Source organism: Zingiber officinale, chromosome 2B, assembly GCF_018446385.1.
Source record: "Zingiber officinale cultivar Zhangliang chromosome 2B, Zo_v1.1, whole genome shotgun sequence".
In the NCBI taxonomy this organism is placed as follows: Eukaryota; Viridiplantae; Streptophyta; class Magnoliopsida; order Zingiberales; family Zingiberaceae; genus Zingiber; species Zingiber officinale.
Window position 1 is genome coordinate 3,097,136 of NC_055989.1, and position 26,575 is coordinate 3,123,710.

Consider the following 26,575-nt stretch of genomic DNA (forward strand, 5'->3'; position numbering starts at 1 on the left):
AAAATGGTTGTCGAAGTCATCGGGTAATGATATAGTTAAAGTTGCAATCACAAAAACTTGTAAGCGTTTGATGAATTTGACTTCTGCCAAATAGGAATCAAGAACTGAGTCCAAAAGCAGGCTTCCAAATTCAAATTTGTTCTTACCGGAGTCTTCAGAACTTGACATCAAATAAGAGTGCTCAAAACAATAGTCATAATACGCCCCAATTTTTGCCCCATGAATGTATCTCAATTTCGCTGAGATGTGGCAACGAAATTGTAAGCTTCAGGTACCAACAAATCCAAAGCTACAAGGAAATATACCCATAGTTAGTTAGAGCAAGAAATCCAGCCAAAATGAGATATATACATGAGAAAAACTTTCAAATGTATTAAATCTCTACAAAAGTAGTCAGAATCTTGTACCGCGAATTGAATTTCCACCAAAATTAACGGTGAGATGACTTCCAAGTCTTTTCCAGTTATTTTACATGCGCCTCGAGTTCAATTGACAGCTTTAGAAAGCAGCAAAATCTTCAATCTCAAACAAAATTGACAGAACTACAGACAATCTTTGGCAGCAATATCTGTAACATTGAATACAATTGACAAACTTCTAGAGAGCTTCAGCTGCAAAATCTTTACCCCGGTTGTCAGGAACTCCCAAGCCTCAGGAACTCCCAAGCCTCTTGTAATGCATGTAATTAGTAGAGCATAAGTGCCTTTTCTACTACATGATTTTACATTAACAATTACCCCAATCATGATTACACTTTTTTCCCAACAAACCCGTCACCCAATCAGACCCGACTTTACAACTGTTATATAAGATTAAATAGGAAACAGCCCACAGAAAAATGTAGAAATAAACAGCAGAGATGACAGTAAAATTTTAAGCAATCTCAACTTCGATCATGAACTTGCAAATATATTTGAACCCTTCAATGGAATTGATTCAACATATTTGGCTTTGGTTAAGTTTTACCAACTGTATATGATGATATGGAACTAATGGAGGTATATTAACTACAAAAATTACTTTTTAAGAAACAAGAAATTGATCGTCATTTGAAAAATTACTTCTTAAGACATTGATCCATATTAAAACATTTCAAACTAGTTATAATAATTTGATGTAAGGTACCATTTGCTATCAAGTATTAGTCAACATAAAAACCTTGCAATTTACTGTATTTGACAAACTATTTACAATGGTTAAGTCACACACCGTGGATTACGAAGAGGAACCACATCTAACAATACCAGTGATTTGTAAGTTCGACAAAAAAAATTATGCAAATTTGATAATCTTTAGTTCTTAAATGAATCAGTCTGCAAAATAATGAACCAAAATTGTAATGAATGTACCCATATAATGAGTAAATTTAATAGAGTATTATCGAATGAAATATAATTAGAATAAAACTAAAGGAACGGAATGAAATTAAGAGGAATAATCAATTTATATTCATTATTTTGTTTTAATCATGCGTAATCAATATTACTTGGTTTTGATAAGTTCAATGTGCCTGAGTTACTTGTCTTTCTGGCATGCCAAGCTTGGTTGATCCATCAGATCAAACCAACCAACATGTCGAATCCAAGGAACTGACCATCAAGCTCACTCAATTGAATTAGCCAGCCAGATTGTCTTACTAGATAGGATTGACCCAATATCGATGGTCAAATCAGTCCAAGTCACTCATATAATTTATCAACATTTAGTTTTGAAATGATAACTTGACATTGTGATATACTTGAATGTAGTGGAATAATGAATAAATCAGAGGAAATGAACCATTTCATTCCATTCTATACAATGCAACCTAAAACGAATAAAGATTCATAGAATTCTATTTTTCTTTCACTCACGTTGCTTTTTATCAAAAAACTTGCCCCTCTTCAGTCAGATTGCGGCGAAATTAACATGTATACGTCTGTCTCATATCACTAAAGAATTAATCCACTAATCATGTTAAGCAAATACCAAACTGAGCTACTGAGTCTTTATAAGAATTGTACCTTATCATTTCAGAAAGATGGTTCAAATTGATGGGGACCCCATGATTTCACCACTTGGAATGGATGCGTAGGTGATGGACAATTGAATATGCAGCAGTTGAATTGGGATATTGCTGATATCGCCATGAAACCACATTTAACTGATAGCGAGATGGGACGATAGGGAACATGAAATTCAAAGAAATAGAGGCAGACACACACACACACACAGAGAGGCGATGGAGAACCCGGAGAATAAAATCAAATGCCCCATGCGATCTCCCCCCGCCAGCACCCAAAAAATATTACTTTTTATTAAGCAGGGGTGACCTGCCATGCGAGCGCACCCAACATGGCAAAGGTCGATGCAACATGTTCAAATGCATATTACCTTCCCAGTCTATCATCAAGAACCCAGCCCATCCGTCTTGCTCTGATCCCCAAGAGGCATCCACTCCTTTACAACTGATAAGTTCTGAGCAAGAACTTAATCATTCAGGCAAACAACGTCTATTTTCCTGGCAACTGGAGTTTGTGCATCGAAGACGCCCGTCGATCCGAACTTCAAGCCGCAGATCTGCTTCCGCGCCTGCAGTGCTTCCTCGGCAGCAAGAACAGAACGAACCAATCGGTGGAACAGCCGCAAGAAACTGATCGGAAGCCATAACCATCTTTTAATCCGCAAAGCACCGAAGAACCACACCGCAGAGAACACATGTGAGGGGAAAAAAATCCAGATCACCTGCGATTTGCCGATCAAGGAAGGGAAGGTTGAGGGCCAGATCCAGATCGCAAGAAACCCTAGATCGGCTACTGCGTGTGGATATTATATAGCCAGCGCTTGCCCCTACGAGAAGGTTCTGGACGCCTAACACGCGGCGGATCCTAATTTGTCAGAGCAGGAAGATCGGTCAATGGTTGCGTACGGATCACGCCAAAACCGACCTGTTCGCGCGACCATGCAATAGCCGTTTGATAATTTGATATTGCCGGTTCAACACCCAATTCCTTAACCAAAAAGTCCCTTGTGTTTTTTAATTAATTAATATCAGCCAGAAATAGGTATGCTGTTGTTTTAAAAGAAACATAAAATATATTTTTCACATCGCAATTACTTTTTAAGTTTTTTATACGAAATTATAGTCAAATTTATTAGTATTTTCTATACTTAAAAGATTTAATATGCTGAATGATATTTTGTGTACGATCAAATTTGATATGGGTTATATGAAACGGTCAAAATTTAATTTTTTTTAATTTTTCTCTCATCTGTATGATAACAATTATAAAATTTTTTAATCGTTCTCTCATCTGCATGCAATAACTTTTCTCTCTTTCTTTTTAAATTAAAATGATATTTTATCTTCTCTTTTTTATTATTACATGTAAAAAATTATTGTGATAGTGATGATATAACTTGTAGCAATTACTACGCAATAACTGCTACAACTTGTAACAGTTATTATGCAGTAGCTGCTACAACTTGTAGCAGTTACAATGCAATATCTGCTACAACGGTGCAATAGCTGCTATAACGATGCAGTAGTTGCTACAACGGTGTAGAAGCTGCTATAAATGTGCAGAAGCTGCTATAAAGGTGCAGAAGCTGCTACAATGGTACAGTAATTATTACAATGGTGTAATAGCTGCTACAACGGTGCAGTAGCTGCTACAATGATGCAGTAGCTGCTATAACGGTGCAAAAACTGCTATAACGGTGAAATAGCTACTACAATGGTGCAGTAGCTGCTACAATGTTGCAGTAGCTGCTACACCTGCAGTACCTGCTACAACGGTGCAGTAGCTGCTACAACATAATAGTTACACAATAACATTGTTACACGTTATAGCAGCTACTATACAAAAGTTACTACAACGTATAGCAGCTATTGTGTAGTAGCTGCTATAACGTTGTAGCAGCTACATCACCTTTAAAAATTAGCAGCACGGTGATTGTTGCGTACAATCACATGAAAGAGAAATTAAAAATCTTTATAGTTGCATGCAAATGAGAGAGAAAAGTTGTTGCATGTAGATGAGAGAGAGATTAAAAAAAATTAGGTTTTGACCGCGTCAGATAGCCCACGTCGAATTTCGCTCATGGTCGCGTTTAAAGTGTCACTTAGCATATCAAAAATATATATATATATATATATATATATATATATATATATATATATATATATAGAAAAGCGTCTTTGACGATTCTAATAAAATGGGATGTCATTTTGGTTATTCCCCTTGATGTTTGTTTTTTTTTATAATAAGTAAACAATGTTCTCATCGACCAAATTTGGAGCACAGTTCGACAACCTGTCAGCTGTGGGCCAAAGTGTTCTGGGGGCTCACCCTCCTCAAGGACTACAACTTCGACGAAGCTGGAGCTATTTTACGAGATCGGCCTCGTCAAAACCGCCCTCCCGGAGATCCTATCAGCTAGCCTCATCTTGCTCATGTACAACATGGAGAAGTAATTGCTCCCCAACGCTAAGCTTCTCAAATCAATTTCGATAACGAATGGAAACCTTGTGAATGCCATTAAGCACGAACCAAGGTCGATGCTCTGCGCCCATACGGCGTGCCGGATGAGGTAATCTTACTGCTTTTGACCCGTTCGGCTACGCTTTGGTGACAGATACAGATCGATTCAATGAGGCCTTTGACGAGATAAAGAAGATGGGAATTTGTCCGAAGAAAACCACGTTCGTCCGTGCCCTCGGGGTGCTCGCTGTATTGCCCAAGAAGAAGTGGGAAGAGAAAGTGGAGAACTTGAGGGGATTGGGATTGGGATGGTCGCAGGATCATGTCTCGGAGGACTTCACAAAGCAACCTCACATTGCGCGGGTATCAACTGAGAAGGCAAGGAAGGTTGTCAAGTCTGTGGAAGAGAAGCTGGCATTGACACCGGATCACACAATGAAGAATCGAGCTGTTCTGTCGATGAGCCTGGAGAAAAGGTTGATGCCTAGGTATGCTGCCTGCACATTCTCATGTAGAAAGGATTAATCAAGTTAGGCTTCAAAGGGAATCATTTCCTGGTTTCGAACGAGGATTCATGATGCAATTTGTGACCGAGTTGTTGAGAAATAATCTGCTGTCGGAGATTTACGGAGTATTAGCTGAATTTAAATTATACTGAATTAAATTCACTTATCTGTCAAGATGAGCTGATAATCTTAGGCTGTCAGCAGATGCTGATTTCTGCTAATAGCCGAGTGCAGTCCAAGCTCCGAGTCTGAGCAACAAAGTTCGAGCGGACTGAAGGATCAAGCGGGCAAGCAGTAGTTTGGTCGACCGGGCAGACAAATCGAGCAGGCAGTTAGGCCGAAGCAAGAGGCTGGTCGAGCAAACAGACAAACTGAGCGAGAGGCTGGTCGGGGAATAGACAGGCTGAGTGAGTGGCCAGTCGGGCTAAGAAATAGGCCGAGCGAGTGGTCGGTCGGGGGAAGCAGACAGGCCGAGCGAGCTGGTGCCAGTCAGGCGAATTGGTGTCGGCCGGGCAAAGATGCCGAGCGGGTGAGCGGAGAGGCTGATCGAGCAGACGAAGAGATCGATCGGGTGGACGAGGAGATTGACTGGGCAAGCGGACGTAGAGACCGAGCGAGCTGACCGACCTTGTAAAGTCTCACACATGGGGCTTCGAGTTTGGTGGCGTCGCTGACCGGTTTTATTTTTTTCCACACCATATCGCCGACCTGAAAGGGCCTCGGGATCACCCACCGTTTGTAATTCTGCCTCATCCGCTGTAGGTCGATGGTGCGTCCACCACAATGAAATTTGTGGTTCTTGTCCTCTTTAGCGGCTCCTCCTCGAGCGAGACGGCCAGACGGACTTGGTCGATCGGCAACACTTCATTGCCTGTGAATCCGTAGAGTGGAGTCGTCATGGGTAGCAAAACGCTTCGGTAGATTTGCAACTGACCGAATGTCTTCTTGAATATGATATTACCGAGCTTCCTATGTCAACAAAGGTTCGGTGAATAACATAGTTAGTGATTACCGCTCGGATGATAAACACATCATTATGAGGGATCTCCACTCCCTCTAAATCTTTCGGGCTGAAACTGATCTCAGGTCCTTTGGCCCTTTCCTTGTTGTAGCTCACAACATGGATCTCGAGCCGCCAAGCATGTGACTTTCTTGCCCGATTGGAATCACCGTCGGTCGGCCCACCAGCGATCATTCCTATTTCTCCCCGAACGGCGTTACTCCTGTTCTCCTCCTCTTGAGATAAAGGTCTCCTCCGCTCGACAGAGGCTCAAGCTAGACTCTGGTTGTTCCTCCTCTGAGATTGATGAGGGCGCAGTTCGGTCGTCGCCCTTTCCTCCTCCCTTCGCTATGTTGGACCCCATGATTGTTTTGATGTGATCAACCAAGTTAGTTAGGTCCTGTTTATTATTGATCCCTGTGTCTAAGTGTGCAGGAGCTTAGGAGCACAGGAAGTCGAGCAGAAGACGCAGCTAGTGAGAAGAACGGCACGGGAAGGGAGCCGACGGGCTCGGTGCATCCAAAGGACGAGAGAGCTGCGGAAGAGTACACCGGTGGGCGAGAAGAACGTGCGCGACGTTCGAGGGACGTAAAGCCGGGACGGAAGATTGCTCAAGGAGAAGGTCGGAAATTGGATTCGGGTGAGCCCTATTTCGGTTGGCCGAAATCACCCAAGCAAACGGAGCTTCGGAAGTCAAAGTAAAGGAGAAAGCGAGCTAGAAATGCAGCTCAAGGCACCTTCATCAAGATTGGAGGCGCCTCCACCTTTGAGGCGCCTCAATCAAGCATTAGAGGCGCCTTCAAGCTTGTTTGAGGCGCCTCAGCCCGGGTCAACTCGACCGTTTGTGCGCGGATAGAACTTTATCCGCTTGACTTGGTTAGAGGCGCCTTGGACCTTGTTGGAGGTGCCTTGAACCTTCGAGATAGGATTTCCAGGAGCTATTTAAAGGCCTCTAGAGCTAGGAAATATTCATTCATTCAAGCATTCAACTCTATGTTCATTCCTAGCAACCTCTGAGCATTCTAAGTGTGTAAAAAGGCTTCTCCGCCTATAGTGAAGGAGATACTCTAGTGGAGCTGTTCAACCGCCTTGGATTAACAACCGTCTTGGTTGTAACCAAGTTAAATCCTTGTCTCCTCCTCTTTTTCTGTTATTTAGTTTTTATATTATTAGTGTTGCATTTTTTAGTTGAAAGCCTTGAGGAGGGTATAATCTTATTTTTGCAGGCAATTCACTCCCCTCTTGTCGGCCCCGCTGCATCAACAAGTGGTATCAGAGCCCGACTGTCACAGAAAGACTAACCGCCAACTGAAGCACAAAGATCAAGATGATGGCCGGAGCGATCATTCATCCCCCAAAGTTCGATGGAGACTTCGCTACCTGGAAACGTAAAATGGAGGTATTTTTTAAGACCGAATTCGATATTCTTTTAATAATGAAATATGAATATACAATGCCAAAAGACAAAGAAGAATGCAACTAGACGAAGAAGGAGCAGGCCGATTGCGTGGCCAACGGAAAGACAGAATTTCACTTGCTCAGTGTTCTGCCGCCCCAGGAGGTAAGTCGGATCGAAAGTTACGACTCCGCCAAAGACCTCGGGGATAAATTCCTGGAGCTCCATGAGGGCACCTCAGAAGCGAAGTTAGCAAGGCGCGACATCCTCCGGACACAATTAACAAATCTCCGGATGAACAACGAGGAGAAGGTTGCACAACTTCAAGCGAGGATCAAGGAGCTGATAACGCAACTGACAAATCTCGATGAAACGGTAACAAACCGAGATTCCATCCAGTATGCACTAAACGTCTTCCCCAAAACTCCGGAATGGGCTTCCTTAGTAAATATTTACTACATCTCTAAGGACTTTGAGGTAAGTAGTTTAGAAAGTTTATTCTCTACCTTCGAACTTCACGAGTCTCGAATTACAAAGCCTAAAGAAATAGTGAGGTCAACCCTCAACATTGCCTTACAATCCAAGTTAGACGATCCCGACTCCGAAGCTTCAATCGATGAAACCAAAGCAGCGCTACTGGTAAGACGTTTCAATAAATTTCTTAAAACTAATAAATTTCGGTCACAGTCGAGAAAGCATCAGCGCAACAAAAGGACGGTCCGGTGCTACAATTATAACGAAAAAAAGGGCACATCAAGGATGACTGCCCAAAAATAAAGGAAAAGACAAAAGACAAAAGACAAGGAGAAGGTAAAACACAACTCAAACACCTCCAAGCACAAAATCCTGAAGGCCATGTGGGACGATTCAACATCCTCCAAATCTGAAGTCGAAGCCTTCTCAAGACTAGCACTGATGGCAAACCACCAACTAGATGAAGAGTCAAGTTCAGAAATGAGCATAGATAAAGGGGGAGGAACAGCAGAAGAGGAAAGCTATGATGAAGGGGGAGAATCACAAAATAAGGTAAGTAAGGTACGTGCTCTAAACCCTAAACAGTCGTTTCAATTTATTAAAGTTCTTTCTAAAGACTTAGCTGAATCATAAAAAGAAATTGCTAACTTAAATAAAATGTTAGATAGTTTGAAATTCGAAAATGATAAATTGAAACTTCAAATTGAAAGTTTAAAATCTGATGCATGTTTAAACACTAATATTTTTCAAAAATCAAAAATTAAAGTTTATGAAAAATTAAACTGGTATATAAGAAAGCATCAGGGACAACTTAGACGAATTCCAAGAAATTATATACCCCCTAAGTTCTTAAACAATCCTGTAGGAAGGAACCTATACTAGATTCCAAAATCTTTACTAGTTTAAATTATTTTAAAGTTAGGGCTTACAGCGAGAAAATTAAACATTACAATTTCTTTATGAGATTTTGTCTAAGGAATTGATTGTTTCTCCAATAACCAAGAAGGCCTAGTGTCTCACCACGACCTGGAAACTAAAATATTGAAATAAAATATTTAATTAAATTTTTGGTAAAATATTAAAATTAAAATTAAATAATGCTTTAGAATGTTTTTCTTTAGCATCTTTTTAATTCAACAAAAATATTTCTTGCATAAAATTTTTTTTACTTGGGAAAATTCTCTATAATATTTTTTTTTTGCCTAAGTAAAAATTTCTTCTGAAATTAAAACTAAATTAGAAATTTCTTTTTCTTGCCTAAGTTTTAATATAGAAAATTCTTTCAAAATTCTCAGAAAGTTGTTTTACATGATTTAGGAACTTTTTCCTCATTTTTGCTGTGATCAAAGGGGGAGAGTTTAGGTAACAAGTTTAGGGGGAGTTAGAGAGTTAAGAAAATTAAATTTTAAAGTTTTTTTTATTTTAACTTATAAAAATTCTATTATTGCAATTTATGTGCTTAAAATGTTAGTTTAGTAATTTTCTTAAAATTACTATTTATTTATTTCTACCCTAACCTGAATTTGGGTTGATTCACATAAAAAAGGAGGAGATTGTTGGACCCCGTGGTTGTTTTGATGTGATCAACCAAGTTAGTTAGGTCATGTTTGTTGTTGATCCCTGTGTCTAAGTGTGCAGGAGCTTAGGAGCACAGGAAGTCGAGCAGAAGACGCAGCTAGCGAGAAGGACGACATGGGAGGGGAGCTGACGGGCTCGGTGCATCCGAAAGACGAGAGAGCTGCGAAAGAGTACACCGGTGGGCGAGAATAATGTGCATGACATTCGAGAGATGTAAAGCCGGGACGGAAGATTGCTCGAGGAGAAGACCGGAAATTGGGTTCGGGTGAGCCCTATTTCAATTGGCCGAAATCACCCAAGCAAACGGCGCTTCGGAAGTCAAAGTAAAGGAGAAAGCGAGCTGGAAATGCAGCTCAAGGTGCCTTCATCAAGATTGGAGACGCCTCCACCTTTGAGGCGCCTCAATCAAGCATTAGAGGCACCTCAAACCTTTGAGGCGCCTTCAAGCTTGTTTGAGGCGTCTCAGCCCGGGTCAACTCGACCGTTTGTGCGCGGATATAACTTTATCCGCTTGACTTGGTTGGAAGCGCCTTGGACCTTCGAGATAAAATTTCCAGGAGCTATTTAAAGGCCCCTAGAACTAGGAAATATTCATTCATTCAAGCATTCAACTCCGTGTTCATTCCTAGCGACCTCTGAGTATTCTAAGTGTGTAAAAAGGCTTCTCCGTCTACAGTGAAGGAGATACTCTAGTGGAGTTGTTCAACCACCTTGGATTAACAGCCGTCTTTATCCGCTTGACTTGGTTAGAGGCGCCTTGGACCTTGTTAGAGATGCCTTGAACCTTCGAGATAGGATTTCCAGGAGCTATTTAAAGGCCTCTAGAACTAGGAAATATTCATTCATTCAAGCATTCAACTCTATGTTCATTCCTAGTAACCTCTGAGTATTCTAAGTGTGTAACAAGGCTTCTCTGCCTACAGTAAAGGAGATACTCTAGTGGAGCTGTTCAACCGCCTTGGATTAACAACCGTCTTGGTTGTAACCAAGTTAAATCCTTGTCTCCTCCTCTTTTTCTGTTATTTAGTTGTTATATTATTAGTATTGCATTTTTGAGTTGAAAGCCTTGAGGAGGATATAATCTTATTTTTGCAGACAATTCACCCCCTCTTGCCGGCCTCGCTACACCAACACGCCCGATTGATCGGCGCATGTGTCGTCGATCAGGAGATGGGGATCAACAACGATATCCCTGCGAAGCCGACCTGCTAGCAACTGGCGTCAGGTCGTAGCAGTCTCGTGTGTTGTGCGTCGCTGACTGGTGGAAGGAACAGAACATTGGCATCCACACTTTGCCTTTTGCAACCTTTGGGCGACCGACCGTCACGTGCTGCACGGCATGCGTCTTGGGCTAGTGTGGTTGCGCTCCCCCCAATCGAGACCCCTTAGGAGGTTGATGGTTGCTCGACAAACTCAGCTCAGGTGTTGCTACGAGTTCGGCTAGCACCTCCCTTCTTCTGGCCGCTTGAGATTCTTCTACGTTTATATACTCTGTGACCTTCCTTTGCAAGTGGTCGAAGTCCCTCGGTGGTTTCCGAACGAGCGATCGGAAGAACTCCCCTTCGGCGAGCCTTTGGGTGAAAGTGTTCACCAATACATCTGAGGAGATCGCGGGGATGTCCATTGCCACCTGATTGAAGCGCTGGATGTAGGCCCTCAATGCTTCCCTAGGCCCTTGCTTCAGTGAGAACAAGTTTATGCTCATCTTCTGGTGGCGACGGCTGCTAGCAAAATGGTGTAGGAATGTCGCTTGGAAGTCCTTGAAGTTATAGATGGAGTCGATCGACAACCTCTTGGACCAATATTGCGCTGATCCAGAGAGGGTGGTGAGGAAGACCCGACACTTCACCCCATCAGTGTACTGGTAAAGTATGGTCGCATTGTCAAATTTGGCCAAATGGTCATCCGGATCGGTAGTTCTGTTATATTCTCCGATTGTCAATGGAGTGTAGTGTCGGGGCAGGGGATTATTCAGAATCCCTTGCAAAAATTGTTGATTGATCCTCTTGGGCGAATCGTCGTCCCTCGGCGCCTTTCCTTACATCCCGAATGGGCGCATCGTCCGATGAAAATCCCTGGATTTCTAGCACAGCCGGATTTCTCAGACAATCAAATGCAACTTTTGCTTGAAAGCCCAGGTCGTAGAGGGTAGAGTTTTTTGTCCTTTCACCGACAACATCATAATAAATCTCATTTAGAGCGTCGGTGGATAGAGACTGTGAATCTCCCCCCTCTACTAATGGCTGAGATGTCTGAGCCACCCTTTCTATCATTTGTTACTGTAAATAAATAAATAATATCCAATTTAATCAGTATTGTTGACTACTAATTAAGATAGAAATGAACAAATGTAATAAAGTTAATAATCTTACATGGAGAGTCTGAGATCGAGAATCAACAAATGATTCATCCTTCTTCTTATGGGTCTTGAGAAAGACCTCCATATATGTGGGTTGTCGGACAAGCTCGTGTTCCTACATACAAAAAAAATTTGGATAAAATTATACAAGTTTGCTAATAAATACATAATTTGTTACAATGTATAACTTTAAATTTTACTCACCAGATCCATGGTATGCTCTACAATAGATCTGGATCCTGACATATGCCGAGCGGTTCCGGTGCTCGGGCCACCTGGTTCTGTATTTCTATTTGCTTTTGTCTTTTCAGCATTTGCCTGCCATCTTTCTGCAGCCCAAGTGGCCGTCCATGCACTCTATATCGCCTCGGAAACATACGCAGGTCTAACACCCTTCTTTCTCATGTAATACATATGGTCTCTGTATAGTTTGACACAGTATGTATTCCATGTAGATTTAAATTCTTCTTTATGTCCGTCCTTCCATGTATACATTTTCTGCAATTATAAGTTAAGCATTTAAGTTAAGTGATAACTATATTAACTATAATACCAAATATATTAAATTTACTTACCACAAATTCATTATAGTAAAATAGTTTCATCTCCTGGTCTACATGCCTCCATGTAGTACTAGACGCGCTAACTCGTTCTTTGAATTTTTCCCGTGATATATGTGGCAACTCGGTGGTCATCTGGAGTGAACCTGCACAAAATAATATTAAGTTAAGAGAAATCAATTATATATTAACTTGAATTAATATAATGAAAAATACGTACGAGTCCCTGACGACTTTAAGGACCTTGTAGCCACGTGGTGCTACAGGTTGTTGCTCTGCCATAATGATATCTGTAAAACAACATTGGAACACATAATAATAAGGTGATGAAAACATGATAATAAATTACAATTTAATACGAAAGCATAACTTACTTGATGATTACTAATTATAATACTTAATCATCGTTACCATCTGACTAATCAACTCTGTACAGTTTCTATGTCCTCTTCGCTAGATGAGCTTAGTTCAACTTCATACTCACTGTTCGACATCTCTCCATCATCAATCTCTTCGTAAGTGACATTAACATCTACAAATAATTGAGAAGTAGATTGGAGTAGTTGTAAATCAACTAAATGTCTCTCCACTTCATCATTCTGAAATGCATCATGATTTTGAGGAGTGACTGTGTTCGACATCTCTATGGTTGAGCGAGACTTGATTCGACAAACAGACAACCATTCACTATATCTTCTTCTCTTCGTAGGGTATTCAAGGTAGAAAATCTGACCCACTTGTATACCAAAAATGAAATGCTCAAATTTGTTGAATCTTTTGTTTGCATTAACCTCAACTAAATTATAATTTGGATGAATTCTAGTACCTATTCTTGGTGTCGGATCATACCATGAACACTTGAATAACACACACCTCTTTATTAATAATGCAGGATATTCAATCTTTATGATCTCCTCAAGTCTACCATAGTAATCAAACTCAGTATTGTTGTTGTCCATAGATCCTTTGACACAAACACCAGAATTACAAGTTAATCTCTGTGAATCTCTTTGTGCCACGTGAAATTTAAGGTCATTAACATAGTAACCAGAGTACACCTTAATTTTACGAAGCGGGTCTGATGCAATATTCATTATCCTATCATCTTGCACATTTGATATTCTACGGTCTTTCACCTATAAAATATAGTCCACATATAAATTAGGACACCTATTAATAGGATTAAAGGAAAAAAAAATTATAAATTTTGTAACTTACATATATTTGAAACCATAGTGCAAATTTGGTCTCTAACTTTTCAGCTATCTCACTTGCAGCAATTGATGAATTTTGTATATATAGTTGTTGTTCGTATAAGCTAGGAAAGAATGTAATTATATAAATATTGGGATATCAAGAAAGATATTTAAGAATGAATAATTATTTACTTAGAGTAGTTAACTTACTTTATGTATGGCTTGACCTCTTCACAGTTTAATAGTATGTATGTTCTTGTAGCATGGTATTCATCTTCAGTTAACCATCTAGAACGTGATGCACCCATTGATTTACCAGGAAATTTGAAAATAAAAAGCATCGATAGGTCTATCGGCTGAACATCATCAGAATTTCTACGACATTTACGGTGTCTTGTTTGCACACTATCAGCAAAATAATATGAACAGAAAAAAGATGCTTATTCAACCAGATAAGCATTACAGATTGAACCCTCAACTCTTGCTTTGTTACGAACATTATTTTTTAATTTCCTCAAAAACCGTTCAAATGGATACATCCATCTGTACTGCACAAGCCATCCTATTTGTGCCTCGTATGGTAAATGCACTGGTAGATGTTCCATTGAATCAAAAAAACTAGGTGGAAATATGCGCTCCAGCTGACATAATATAAGAGGAATGTCTGTTTCTAGCCGAAGCATATCATCCATCATAATACATCTCGCTGTCAAATCTCTAAAAAATAGACTCAATTCAGTGAGTGTTTGCCAAACATGTTGAGGAAGTAAGTCATGGAAGGCTACTGGAATAAGTCTTTGCATGAATACATGACAGTCATGACTTTTCATTCTAAACATCTTTAATCTATTCACATCCACGCATCTAGCCATATTTGAGGCATACACATTTGGAAATTTGATTTCTTTCAACCAATTGCATAAAGCTTATTTACCATCTTTGTCTAATGTATAACAAACTTTCGAAAATCTGTTGGTTGTTTCATCCTGATGCAACTCTGGTCTATTAACTAGTTCCTTTAATTTTTCACGTGATTTTGCAGTGTCTTTAGTTCTTCCAGCCACGTTCATCACAGTGTCGAAAATATTATCGAAGAAATTTTTCTCAATATGCATGACATCCAAATTATGTCTAATAAGTAGATGCCTCCAATATGGCAGCTCCCAAAAAATACTTCTTTTCTTCCAACCACACTTGCACATCCTAACAATGTATTTATTTAACTCATCGGAACTAGTTTGAGATACTAGTAGAAATCCATAACTATCTATTTGCTCAATGATTTCTTCACCTGAAACATGGGCTGGAGGAGATTTTCTCACTACAACATTTTTTAAAAAGAATTTCTTATTTCGCCTAAAAGAGTGATCAATTGGTAAAAATTTACGGTGATTATCAAACCAAGATACTTTCCCACTGTAAGGTAATGAAAATGCATCAGAATCTGTCATACAGTGTGGACAAGCTAATTTACCAGCCGTGCTCCATCCCGACAACATTGAGAATGATAGAAAATCACTGATTGTCCATAATAATGCAACATACAATCTAAAATTAGTTTATTTGCAACATCGTAAGTCACTGACCCTACATTCAATAATTCATTCAACTCGGCAATCAGAGGTTGCAAGAAAACATCTATCTTCTCTTTTGGATTTGTTGGACCAGGAAAGGATTATTAAGGAAAGGATTATTAGGATATAATTGAAAAGAAATGAAAATTGTTATGGATGTGAAAGGGAGTATAGCTAATGAAGTCACGGCGGCTTTACTTACTCCGATAGTGAAGAATATCATTACGGAGATATCAACGTGTTTCAGTATCTTTGCGTTGCCATCCACCGTCAACCTCAGGCGACTGACACTCTCGACCATCGTCGAGCCGCCGCCGCATCCAGGCCACACTTTCTGGGTTTTGTCAAACCCTATTCTATCTCCTCCTTCGGCGTCGACGACTCCTCATCCCTGACCGCCTCCTTGCTCATGAGATCGTGCGGGATCTCCGACCATGAAGCCCTCTCCATCTCCAAGAAAGTCCAGTTCAACGTCCTCGACAAAGCCCTCCCGGTGCCCTCCCTCCTCAAGGACTACGGCTTCGACTAAGCTCATCTCGTCCGCCTCGTCGACCGCTGTCCTTGTGTCCTCCTGATGGACGTCAAGCAAACATTGAAGCCCAAGCTGGAGCTCTTTCGCGGGATCGGCTTCGTCGGAACCGCTCTCCCGATGTTCCTGTCAGCTAAGCCCATTCTGCTCACGTACAGCGTGGAGAAGCAATTGCTCCCCAATGCCGAATTCCTCAAATCGATTTTGAAAACGAATGAGAACCTCGTGGATGCCCTAAAGCACCCGCCTTGGTTTATCATCTTCGACACCAGAACTACCATTCTTCCCAAGGTCGATGCTCTGCACGCATACGATGTGCCCGATGAGGTAATCTTAGTTCTTTTGATCTGTTACGGCTACGCCTTGCTGACAGATACAGTTCTGTTCAATGAAGTCTTTGATGAGATAAAGAAGATGAGAATCTGTCCAAGGATAACCACGTTCGCCCGTGCCCTCGGGGTGCTTGCTGGGTTGCCCGCGAAGAAGTGGGGGGAGAAAGTGGAGAACTTGAGGGGATTGGGGTGCTTGCTGGGTTGCCCGCGAAGAAGTGGGGGGAGAAAGTGGAGAACTTGAGGGGATTGGGATGGTCGCAGGATCATGTCCGTGGGGCCTTCGCAATGCAACCTCACATTCGTGGGTGTCGACTGAGGAGACAGGGAAGATTATGAAGTTCATGGAAGAGAAGCTGGGATGGACACCGGAGCACACTGTCAAGTATCCAACAGTTCTGTTGTTGAGCCTGGAGAAGAGGATGATGCCCAGGTATGCCGTCCTGCGAGTTCTCATGCACAAGGGAAGCTTTTCGAAAATAGATTTGGAGAAGGAATTCAAAATCAAGCAAATAGAAAATGAGTGACATGGTTAAATTGAAAGGAATGCATTACTAACCATTAGTCAAGAAAAAAAAACCTAAGAAATTCAGAGTTGCAAACATGTTTAGGCAGAAGAATAGAAAAAAGACCACATGGCATTCACAATTACAAGATTAACAGAGTCATGGAAAAAGAAGCAGAGTTTTCTATACAGCTACTAGAACTGGGTTATGATAATGATAACGAAACAAAATGTGGAAGAATATGGCTAAAGAAGATGGAATTCATGGTGACCTGGTGATGTTTCCTGCTCTGCATTCACAGGTGCACAAGTTTCTGGAACCTTCTACCACGCGTTGCGACCTCCTTGTATGCAGCTTGATGTTCACCAACTTGCCAGCAATCTGTTGCATCAACAAGAGAGAAGATACTGAAGTTACCATGTAAATAGATGGTGAGAAAAGTGTTGCATCAATAGATCATCCAAGATTAAGGGCAGACCATTCTCCATGCTAAGTCCTCTGCGCCGAGAGGCTGAGCTGGACTCGAGAATAAGAAATGCCTCGCATACTGCAAATGCCAACAATAGAACAATAAGGTGGACAAGGGGCTTGTGCCAGTTCTCTCAGTCAATTAGCTTTGACTAGCTTCTAAATAGACAGAGTATCTTAGAAAAGTTGATAGAAATCGAAAAAAGAACCTTAGCCAGGTTGGTTTGCATTTCCCTGATTTGCTTAGAATCCATATTCTTAAGGAAATTAATCAACCACCCGGGTTGTACAGCATCGTTAGAAGAAACAAAAAGTGCTATCTGCAGAAAGAAAAGGGCAAAACATTTCACAAAATTTGACATGAGGGAGTAACTAATGCACAGATAAATCACTACCTATAAAGGGTGTGAGCGAGGAGAGATTAAGTGGACATGCAACTCGAGTAGTTAAATTATGGATGATCGAATTTTCTAAAAATAAAGAAACATTTTGTATTGGATTCAGAAAACACTTTTGTAAAATTTGGCATGAGGAAGTAACTAATGCAGATAAAGTCACCCACTAATTCAGGAGCCACTTGATATGTGTACATGTGTTATATCAGCAGCACCTAGCCAACTTGACGACCGGCTATAAACTATAAGCTGATCCCGTAATTATCTCTCTTCATATAACTTGAGGACGGGCTGTGAGAGGTGCGGTGAGCGTAATCACCTTTTGCTAAAATGTGTCATATCAGCAGTGTTAATAGAGATCAATTCAAGAGCCCTGAGTTTAATCAATCCCCACACTAACTCCTCTGGAACAAGCTACTTGCATCTTCAACGACTTCAACCACGGTCTCTGTAGTTTTTCAGTGTTCAGCCTCGCCAATATCCTAGTTGCACTGACTTCCAGTTTGGTCTTATCTAGTCAAGTTACTCAACCAAGATAGGAGATACATCAAGAGACTAGCAGATTTCAGTATCTATTATGATTTTCTCCATAATTAATTTCTAGTTATCATAGAAGCAGATGACCTTCGGGTCCCCCACAGAAAAAAAATTCTAGAAATTTTTTAGCAAAACACATTGAAGCATCTTCAAGAAGAATTAGCTTTAAGACTTTAGATAGTTCTTAATCACTGAACAACATGACCATCACCTTCAATTACCAGAACTGAGTAAACTTGTAACTTTAATGATGATTGAATAACTTCACCAATAGAGAAGTTAATCAACACAAACATTATGCATTTCCGTGGTAGGAAGAACAAAAATATAAATTTTGCATAGTACAATAATCAAGTATTCCTTCAAACTGAATCAAAAACATAATATCTGAACTTACCTTACGATAATCAAGTATTCCTTCAAATGGAAGCTCTAATTCAGCGCTGACAATAACTGGAATACAACCGCTAACTATTGCATCAAACAACCTAGCTGAGGATGGGGTATCACCAGCTGGGCTTAGGCAAAAGAGAGATCTAAAAGGATGCAACAGATGACATGATATTAAGTTTCCATAAGAAATTAAACATCTAGAATCACAAACATCTTACCTGCGCATCCCAGTCTGAGCTGCTGCCTTCCCAGCTTCACCAGCACTTCCCTCTAACATAACAACACCCTCACTGTCATGTAGCACTGCTGCAAGTTTACTACGAATTTTACCTCCCTATATAAAGAAAATACACTCGTGACATAGCATGCGGAAACCCAGATATACTTGGGCCCTAAAAAAGATATCGTCAAGAAGGCAATAAGTTGCATCAAAAGGGGAGACCAACTCATACAGCATTTCTCTTCAGCCTTCCACGAAAAAATAACAATGTGCTTCTTTTTGACTGAGAATCATGTAAGCATTGTGCATCACATAGATCAACATTAGGAACGTACGGAAGAATAAGGTCCTTTTCAAGCCAGACTTCCCCCGGTTTGTACCTATACAAGGCAATTAGGTCAGTTCACCACTCTAATAAGAGAGATACACAAGTTGATAAAAAAAAGGATAAAGGTCACAATTACCAATTTCCTGTGGAATCCATATCTGGTAGAAGCCAGATTGCCTTTTTCATGAATCGGCGGACGGATTTAAAAGACCAAGGATGATGGACTGGAAGTATATGATCTCTTCCTCCAGATCGTTGCCAAGCTGGCTGATCAGTCACCCACTTTAGAGCTTCCTAGTATCACAGGCAACTGAAACTTGAATCACCTGATACAGGAACCTGAATACTAACAACAACTAGAAGCAATTTTCAGTGCAAGAGCTAAAGATCCGCCATGTTACTTCTATTACAAGGGATGAGTGTGTATTCAACTATCATACCAACTTATATGAGTTGTCAAAGATCCCTATATAAAGACGGTAAAGTTTGTGGTTCTTACTTCCAAATTTTAATAAGGTTGTGGTACATATCAATTAAGTTGCCTTCGTATTATTAAATAGGAAGAAAAGCCTAGGCCAAACAACAGAGCACATGTCTATATTCCTAATGTTCGATGGCTTCCATTCATCTAGTGTAGAAAAAAGAAAAAGAGGTTGTGGTAAGTACCAACTACTTAATGCTTCGAGAGTAGATGCATTATCTCAAACCTATATGTTTAAAATTTGTTGGATTTAAACGCTGCATAATCTACAAGCTAGCATACTATTCAAATATGACAGCTCATAAAAAATAAACCTTGGGCCATTCATCAGACCCTGTAAAGTGCCTTGCATTGCTGTCTCTCAAGCAAGAAATAGCTAATTGTTGTGAAAAATGGGATGTAGAAGAAGTCTGCCTCCTCTTGCCTATTAACCCTAATGACATTCTTCAGAAGCCTCTCAGACTCCGGTGCAATCAAATCTGCCCAGAGCCAGTAATCAACAGAATGCTGCACAAAGATTACAAACAGAATAAGTCATGCTCAAAATTATCTAACATCTTGTTACAATAATTAATTTGAGAAGTCAGAGAAGAATTGTAGTTTGCTTCTAGATGACAATATATCAAAAATATTGAATTACTATACTCCATCAGACATAGATCTCGACTGCAGCAAACAAGGAACTATTTAGGAACAAAAAAAGAAGGTCAAACCTATACCAACTGGAGAGTAACCAATGAAAAAAAACTATAAAAATCTTAGGTTATTCATAACCAGTAACGAGAGTTTCTGATTGAGTTTACATAACCAAGTGAAAAATGGCAGTAAGAGATACATAATAGCAATTGAAGTCTATGCGAAAACATTCCATTCATCTTGCACTTCTAACAATGTCTGCAGTTGGTCTTTCATCCACTAGGCTCTAAAAAGGGATTAACATATGTAATCAAGGTTCATAGACAACAATTGGAAAATGACACAGAGGAGCATAACTGAATAAGTGAACATTTGTGTGTTAATTCAGGGTCTCAATCCATATTGACTTTGTAATCAATAATAATTTTCCTGATTCCAGATTTCTGTTTGGCCTAAGTCAAATATGACAGCTTGTAGATATGCATTTGATGACTCCTTTTTCAGAATCAACAATATGATAGAGGATTATTTTTTACGTAAATTAGTAGGCATGACCAAATTGCATTGTTTATCAACTCCCATATAAGGATTTGAGTGATTTATGCCTGCAAAAATCAGAATCCGATTGTAGTCACCTAATCTTTAGCATTCCAATCTAAATCAATTCACTTTGCTTTGCGTTAAAGATCAAATTTTTCCTAACATGATTAACATAAAACGGCCACAGCCTTGAAACTAGAACTGAAAACAATCGACAAACAGGGGGAAAAAAAATCACGAGTCACCTGTTCGATCAGCCGGTGCACAGGACTGCCATTGGAGGTCAGGTTCGACGTCTCTCTATACGTGTTCCTAAACAGCCACAGCAGATCGTAGGTAAACTTAGCCGGCATCTCGTATACGTAGACGCGCACCACCGAGGAAGCCGACCACGGATCCACCGCATCTCCGTAAAGCCTCTCCGTCTCTTCCTTCCAGATCGAGTCGTCGAGCGCCTTGACCGCGGCAGAGGGAGATCCGCCATCAGCAGCAGAAGCGACGCCCGGGGATCCAGCAGCGGGCGCGCGCGAGGTCAGGAACTTCTCGAGCGACGCGAGAAAGGAGTACTCGGGAGGAGGAGCAGGATTAGGGCTCCCCTTGGAGAGGTGGAGAGGGGCGTCCAGGGAGTCGGAGATCAAGAGCCAGCGCGAGGACGAAGAGTACCTCGCGTAGTATAAGAGAAGGAAGGCGGAGAAGAGGGCGACCAGAGAGAGGAAGGCAGCCACGAAGGAGGTGGATCTCGCAACAGTAGCGAAGGCCTTGCTCGCCCCCGCCATCGATGAGGTTCGCTGCACCACTGCGAATGGAAAATCGCAAGGGTTTTAATATAATATTATTATTTCTATAATTATCGGAATTAATATACATTTAAAACCAATTCTGACAAATTAAAAAATTAAAAAAAAAAACAGTTCTCCAGAACCTTCGGGGGCTTTCCGGAAAGTTGCTCCTGCTCCTACCTCGTCGACAAATAGCAGGGACTCGAACTGCGCCGGACAAGTTGCCATCTCCGACGAGACTCCGAAATCGAAGAAGTCCGCCACCTCTCCGTCAGCTCAACCATGAGGTACTACCCTACTTCTCCGATCTCCTGCCATTCTTATCTCTCTTGTTTCATCCGATCAACGCGTCAATCTCTGCGGTATTTGATTCCTGAGTTGTTTGGGGAAATTGTCAAGTTAGTCTGATCAACTGACTGTTTTCTTCAGTCTATCGCTCGATTTACTTGGTTCCATGATTTCTTGTTGCAGCCGCCATCCCACTGTGAAATGGGCTCAGAGATCCGACAAGGTCTACCTCACGGTTGACCTAGCGGACGCCAAGGATGTGAAAGTGAATCTGGAGCCTGAAGGAGAATTCAGTTTCTTCGCCACAAAAGAAGGCGTCCCCTATGAAGTTGATCTCAAGTTGTTTGACAGGATCAATGTCAAGGTACACACACTGTCAAAGTCACTACTGCAGGTGCGGATCTCATCGTCTCTGACGAGTGGCTTCGTTTCAGGAGAGCAAACTCAACATCAGCGCAAGGAGCATCGTGTATGTTGTAAAGAAACTCGATAAGAAATGGTGGAGTAGGCTGCTAAAAGAAGATGCAAAGCCACCAGCTTTCCTTAAGGTGGACTGGGATAAGTGGATCGATGAAGATGACGAGAATGGTGAGATCGATTAGAACTGAAATTGAGTTCTTTTTACTGACTTTGTCTTCTGCTCTTTGCTGATCGATCCTTTGCCAATTTAGCAGAGGAAGCTGGAGACAAGGATCGCGATGACCAAACAGACGACAACATTTCGTTGCGGAAGAATCGCAAAAGGAGGAAGAAATCAAAGAAGAAGAAGAAGAAGAAGAAGAAGAAGGGTCTGCTTCAGCTAATAGCACAAAAACTGAGGTTTGCTTGTATAAGCAAGGAGTGAGGTTGAAGAACTCAGCTTGGCAAGGTCTGGATGGCTTGTTCTTGTAGAGTATGGTCTGATGCTGTTGAATTGTATATAGTAAAGATGAGGTTTGTTGCGAATTGGATTTGTATTGTTCAGATGGTTTAATCCTTATAGAAACTTCTTCGAGCACCCTGGGGGCTTCTAACTTTCTGCATTGCATTATATAACATATACTCCAATACATAGTCTGCAGAATATGCTTGATGGGATTGCATAGGATCGATTCAATCTTGACCTCAAGTCGATCCTATGCGGATCGTGATCCTGCATAGGAACACGATCCTACTAACTATGCTCCAGTATCTTGACAAACTGTCACTGGATGTTTCAACTTGCAAAGCACGAGAACAGATAGATCTTGGCAATATTCTGATGAAAAGACAGTAGAAAAACAGGGAATAAGGATATCTGCTTATGTTTCTAACAAGTATCGTCGCTACAATGTACGCTGAGCTGAGCTGTTTTTCATCGGCACAGAAGCAACTTGGAGGATAGTGCTTAAGAGGATGCAACAATTAGCAAAGGGATGGGCATCTTCATAACCTCCAGCAACTTTAAGAGAGTGCGGCAACGACTGGTGGAGAAATAACAGGTTTAACCAGGACGGCTACATTTCTAGTTACTGGTTGGAAAGCCGCGGCAGTCTCCAAGTACTCCCAGGCCATCCTTCGGTTCTGCTCCGTTAATTCTTGCTTCGTTTCCTCCTCCTCGAAGTTCCTTTTGCAGGCCAGAAATAGCTCTTCATCCATCTCACATAATACCTTGTTAACGTTTTGTGTCAAGTTCAAAACACCTTGATTCCAATGAGTGAGAATGTTCCTCTCTAAAGCCGGCAAGATTAGCGGCATTACTACTTGTCGATTGTGCGACACCAGATTAATCACTCGGTCATTGTTGCACATGAGTAAGGCCCTCTCTGCAACCTGAAAGCCAATTAAACAAGCCAATTAAACCATTTTTGTAAAAAGAAAGGCACAAAATCTAGTATCCAGTGATTATCATCCACAAATGTGCTTATCATTCTAAGAACCAATGTACCGAATAGAGGGGATAGAAACAACTGCTTAAAACCAAACATACTTCAAAAAGGTAATAACCACAACTCTAGTTTTTAGTTCACTAATTATCTCTTCCTGACGACTATTAAAATTTACAATCAAACTAGTGATGAATTTTAGAATCCTCCACTTGTAGGCTAGTTAGATACAAAAGGAGAATCAGACTTACAGAATGTGGTCTAGACGCTAGGGATCACTGTTCTTCATGACAACTCCCAGTACCAGGTTGTTGTTTCGTAGGCCATACAAATGCTAAGAACCCTAAACCAGGTTATTGGTCATTATTGACATGTAATTCTTTATTGATGCATTTGAAAGATTCATTAAATCCTCATTTGTCAGGTGTTGGATGAACAAGGTTGTATTCACATTTGAATCTCGAGGACATAGCTATACTATGGAGTGGCTGAAGTAAAGAACTTCACAAAGTAGTAGCAATCCAATTGTCTATTTGATACTAAATGATTGGTTAAAAAATTAACTCCAAACATAAATCAATTTTACAAAACTATAATAACATAGCGCATTTAGTTAATTGCAGGAGCATGAGATATCATGCATAACCGAGAACAACCAAAAGTTCAGCATAGAGTTGACATGAATAACTGATGCATGCACATTCACCCTGTGTTTTTACAATACACAATACAAATTGTTCAAAGCAATTTCACATTCAAGTTTTTCATGCTCAACTAGTTCAACTTCATTTGAGCTAGAATCATGAGGAATATATGAAATGTGGAAGGTAAGTCAAAAAGTTTTTGATGTTTAAAGGTGTTAAATAGCTTGACCAGTAAGGATGTTGGTGGTCTTGCAGATGGTGATGGAATCAAATCCTATATTTGTCACAAAGGTTTTGAATGCTAACCAATAACATATAATAATGTCATCTCTAAATTGTTAAGATCATAATTCAGAGATAAATAAATGGAACATGAAATAATACCTTTAGGACTGTCTTTTTAAACAAGAAAACAGAAATTTAAGGATATTAACATACTCACAGACAACGTTAATATTATTTCCAAAAGCACCTATCAGCAGGCCATAAAGATCTATCTTACACTCATAACATCAAGATGCAGAATATATCTCAATTGCAGTGTCAAAGGAAGTTCACAAAAACGGGATAATTTGAGCATAAATAGTAAAAGGGTTCACATCACCTGGAAATGAGAACTATTAATGCAGCATCCAACCCTACGGAACAGCGGAAGCACACACTTTTGGATATCCACATCATTTGTAGTCTCCAAAATTTCTTCCAACTCACTTAAAAACATAACTTCCTTCTGACTGTTAATCACAGGCCAATATCTCAATAACCCATTTAGAACTGATGTTACCAGCTTAGGCTCTTTCTCGACGAATTGTATCACACAATAAGTCAGTTGTTGATGATAGATACCTAGTGTTTTTGGCTTGTGCAGTGGAATTAGGACCTTACACAAGAACAGTTTATGCTCCTCTTTTAGAGGTAATGCAAACCCACTGATGATACTACCAAAAACTTCTAACAATTCAGCAATACCGTTATGTCGGTTTGTCTCAAACATAAACTGGTAAAATACATTGCTTATCATTTTCCGGATGAAAGGCCGATGTGCCATGAATTTTCCATAGACCCTGTGCAAGATTGCTTTCAAGCAATCCCTCTCCCTAGGATCCTCGGAATCAAAGAGGTGTAGCAGTCTCACAATGAATGTATGATCCACATACTTCTTCGCAATTTTGGCATCAAGTGAGGATGACTCTATGAACTTAAGGAGCAAATCATAGACAAGTTGCAGATGGGACCAAGCTGGTTCAAACACGGGTTCTTCTTCTTCAGTCTCCGCGCCGCCAGTACTGGATCGAGTATTTGGTGGGAAGACCCTAAACAAGTTGCTGGCGAACATCTTACAGATAGCAGCAATGGTGGGTTCCGTGAAGCGAGAACCCCCAGTATCAACATAATCGATGATGTCTAATAATGCCTGCCGTTTCATATCCTTCTCAGCAGAGTTCCTGTTGGGATCCGAGAAATCGAAGATAACGTAACAGAGATTCAATTTATTGATCAAAAGGTTCTGCTTTTCCGTGTTGGGGACATCCTTGAATAGAAGTAGAGGTTCGATGCTTGTGACAACACTTGACGGGAAGATGGAAGAAGCAGTCCGCTTGACAGTGGTTGATCGGGAGGGAACTAAACTGCCACTGCTGGTCCGATGGATTGGCTTCCCGTTCGAAGAGGTCGTCACATTGCTGCCGGAAGAATCAGATTTGGAAGACTTTCGAGGTAATTTGCAGAGGAATTGCTTCCACATGGCGCCCAAGTTGGGGATGGAATCAGATCGAGCCCATGCTGCGAAATTTCACGGCAAGAACAAAATGGACAAAAAAGTAGAAATCAAGCGAACTCGAGGCATTCAAATAAGATCAATCAAAGAGCAACCACAAAAATGCCCCGCCACCTGATGTCAATGCCCAGAAATCTGAAGCGAGCCCAATCAAGATGTCAACCTGGAAAGCGACTGCAAGAAGGAAATCATCAAGTGGAAAACAAAAACAAAATCAAAAAAAAAAAAACTCCAAGCTGTTGGAAAATAATGAACGGATGAGGGGTTCTCCAGGTCCGAGATCACGGATCTGGCGAGAAGAACCTCGATCGGGAGTTCCAGATGGGACGCCATAGATCAGAGCTTCCCTCGTTCTTCCCCGCGCTCATTCCGAGATCGGACTGGATCAGTGGCTCCGAGCAGAGAGCGAGGTGGAAGCGGAAGTGACAGGGGTGAATGAGTTGAAAGGGGAGAAAGAAATACGCCGCTTGTAAAATGGGCAACCAACGAACGGTGACGATTCCAACTCAGGGCACGGAAGAAAAATCTCGACCGTCAGACTCCTTTTCCAATTAAAATAATAAATAGCAAAATGCCAGAGGTGACAGTGACGTGATTAGACGGTGGGCGGGTAGCTAGCGCATCAGGTGACCACGAGATCCACGTCAGCACGCCAGAAAGTTTGGGTCAGTAATTTTTCAGATTAATTTTAAAAAACAACAACAATATATTATTATTATTATTAAATATATCAAACTACTGGATCACTTATGGTTTGACTCAACCGGTGATAAGT

The 26,575-nt window shown here is 40.8% G+C and overlaps 3 protein-coding genes across 9 annotated transcripts; 1 reads left to right on the forward strand and 2 right to left on the reverse strand.

The window, feature by feature from the left end:
- Nucleotides 1-7: 7 nt before the first annotated feature.
- Nucleotides 8-23,324, reverse strand: LOC122045091 (probable arabinosyltransferase ARAD1). 6 transcript variants are annotated; one of them, XM_042605157.1, is made up of 18 exons: nt 21,391-23,324; nt 20,714-21,264; nt 19,626-19,799; nt 18,948-19,105; nt 18,716-18,863; nt 18,482-18,597; nt 18,268-18,406; nt 17,148-17,258; nt 16,949-17,017; nt 16,742-16,851; nt 12,557-12,626; nt 12,352-12,482; nt 11,981-12,274; nt 11,790-11,891; nt 2,374-2,867; nt 2,004-2,116; nt 408-667; nt 8-289 (listed from the first exon to the last, which is right to left on the reverse strand). In XM_042605157.1, the coding sequence occupies exons 1-11, from the start codon at nt 21,473-21,475 to the stop codon at nt 12,572-12,574; spliced, it is 1,716 nt and encodes a 571-aa protein (XP_042461091.1). In that variant the 5' UTR covers nt 21,476-23,324; the 3' UTR covers nt 8-289; nt 408-667; nt 2,004-2,116; nt 2,374-2,867; nt 11,790-11,891; nt 11,981-12,274; nt 12,352-12,482; nt 12,557-12,571. The 6 variants fall into 6 exon arrangements, with proteins under 6 accessions (XP_042461091.1, XP_042461088.1, XP_042461089.1 ...); XM_042605154.1 differs by having other exon boundaries at nt 408-2,632; nt 2,725-2,867; XM_042605155.1 differs by having other exon boundaries at nt 408-2,116.
- Nucleotides 21,395-22,532, forward strand: LOC122045094 (co-chaperone protein p23-1-like). Of its 2 annotated transcripts, none has more exons than XM_042605160.1 (4): nt 21,395-21,534; nt 21,719-21,899; nt 21,970-22,123; nt 22,207-22,532. In XM_042605160.1, the coding sequence occupies exons 1-4, from the start codon at nt 21,530-21,532 to the stop codon at nt 22,377-22,379; spliced, it is 513 nt and encodes a 170-aa protein (XP_042461094.1). In that variant the 5' UTR covers nt 21,395-21,529; the 3' UTR covers nt 22,380-22,532. The 2 variants fall into 2 exon arrangements, with proteins under 2 accessions (XP_042461094.1, XP_042461095.1); XM_042605161.1 differs by having other exon boundaries at nt 22,210-22,532.
- Nucleotides 22,762-26,257, reverse strand: LOC122045093 (serine/threonine protein phosphatase 2A 57 kDa regulatory subunit B' kappa isoform-like). Its single transcript, XM_042605159.1, has 4 exons — nt 26,104-26,257; nt 25,915-25,974; nt 24,628-25,805; nt 22,762-23,326 (listed from the first exon to the last, which is right to left on the reverse strand). Exons 3-4 carry the CDS (start codon nt 25,765-25,767, stop codon nt 22,958-22,960), a joined length of 1,509 nt encoding a protein of 502 aa, XP_042461093.1. The 5' UTR covers nt 25,768-25,805; nt 25,915-25,974; nt 26,104-26,257; the 3' UTR covers nt 22,762-22,957.
- Nucleotides 26,258-26,575: the final 318 nt, after the last annotated feature.

Excerpts from the sequence above, each read along its gene's own strand:
- LOC122045091 (XM_042605154.1), bottom strand. The coding sequence starts at position 21,475 with ATGGCAACTTGTCCGGCGCAGTTCGAGTCCCTGCTATTTGTCGACGAG. Across the intron at positions 21,265-21,390 it reads TTTCCGGAAAGCCCCCGAAG|TGGTGCAGCGAACCTCATCG; the intron begins GTTCTGGAGAAC and ends TTCCATTCGCAG. Across the intron at positions 17,259-18,267 it reads GAATACTTGATTATCGTAAG|ATAGCACTTTTTGTTTCTTC; the intron begins GTAAGTTCAGAT and ends TTCTTTCTGCAG.
- LOC122045094 (XM_042605160.1), top strand. Across the intron at positions 21,900-21,969 it reads TTGACAGGATCAATGTCAAG|GAGAGCAAACTCAACATCAG; the intron begins GTACACACACTG and ends GCTTCGTTTCAG. Across the intron at positions 22,124-22,206 it reads CGATGAAGATGACGAGAATG|CAGAGGAAGCTGGAGACAAG; the intron begins GTGAGATCGATT and ends TTGCCAATTTAG.
- LOC122045093 (XM_042605159.1), bottom strand. The coding sequence starts at position 25,767 with ATGTGGAAGCAATTCCTCTGCAAATTACCTCGAAAGTCTTCCAAATCT. Across the intron at positions 23,327-24,627 it reads TTAATAGTTCTCATTTCCAG|GTTGCAGAGAGGGCCTTACT; the intron begins GTGATGTGAACC and ends ATTGGCTTTCAG.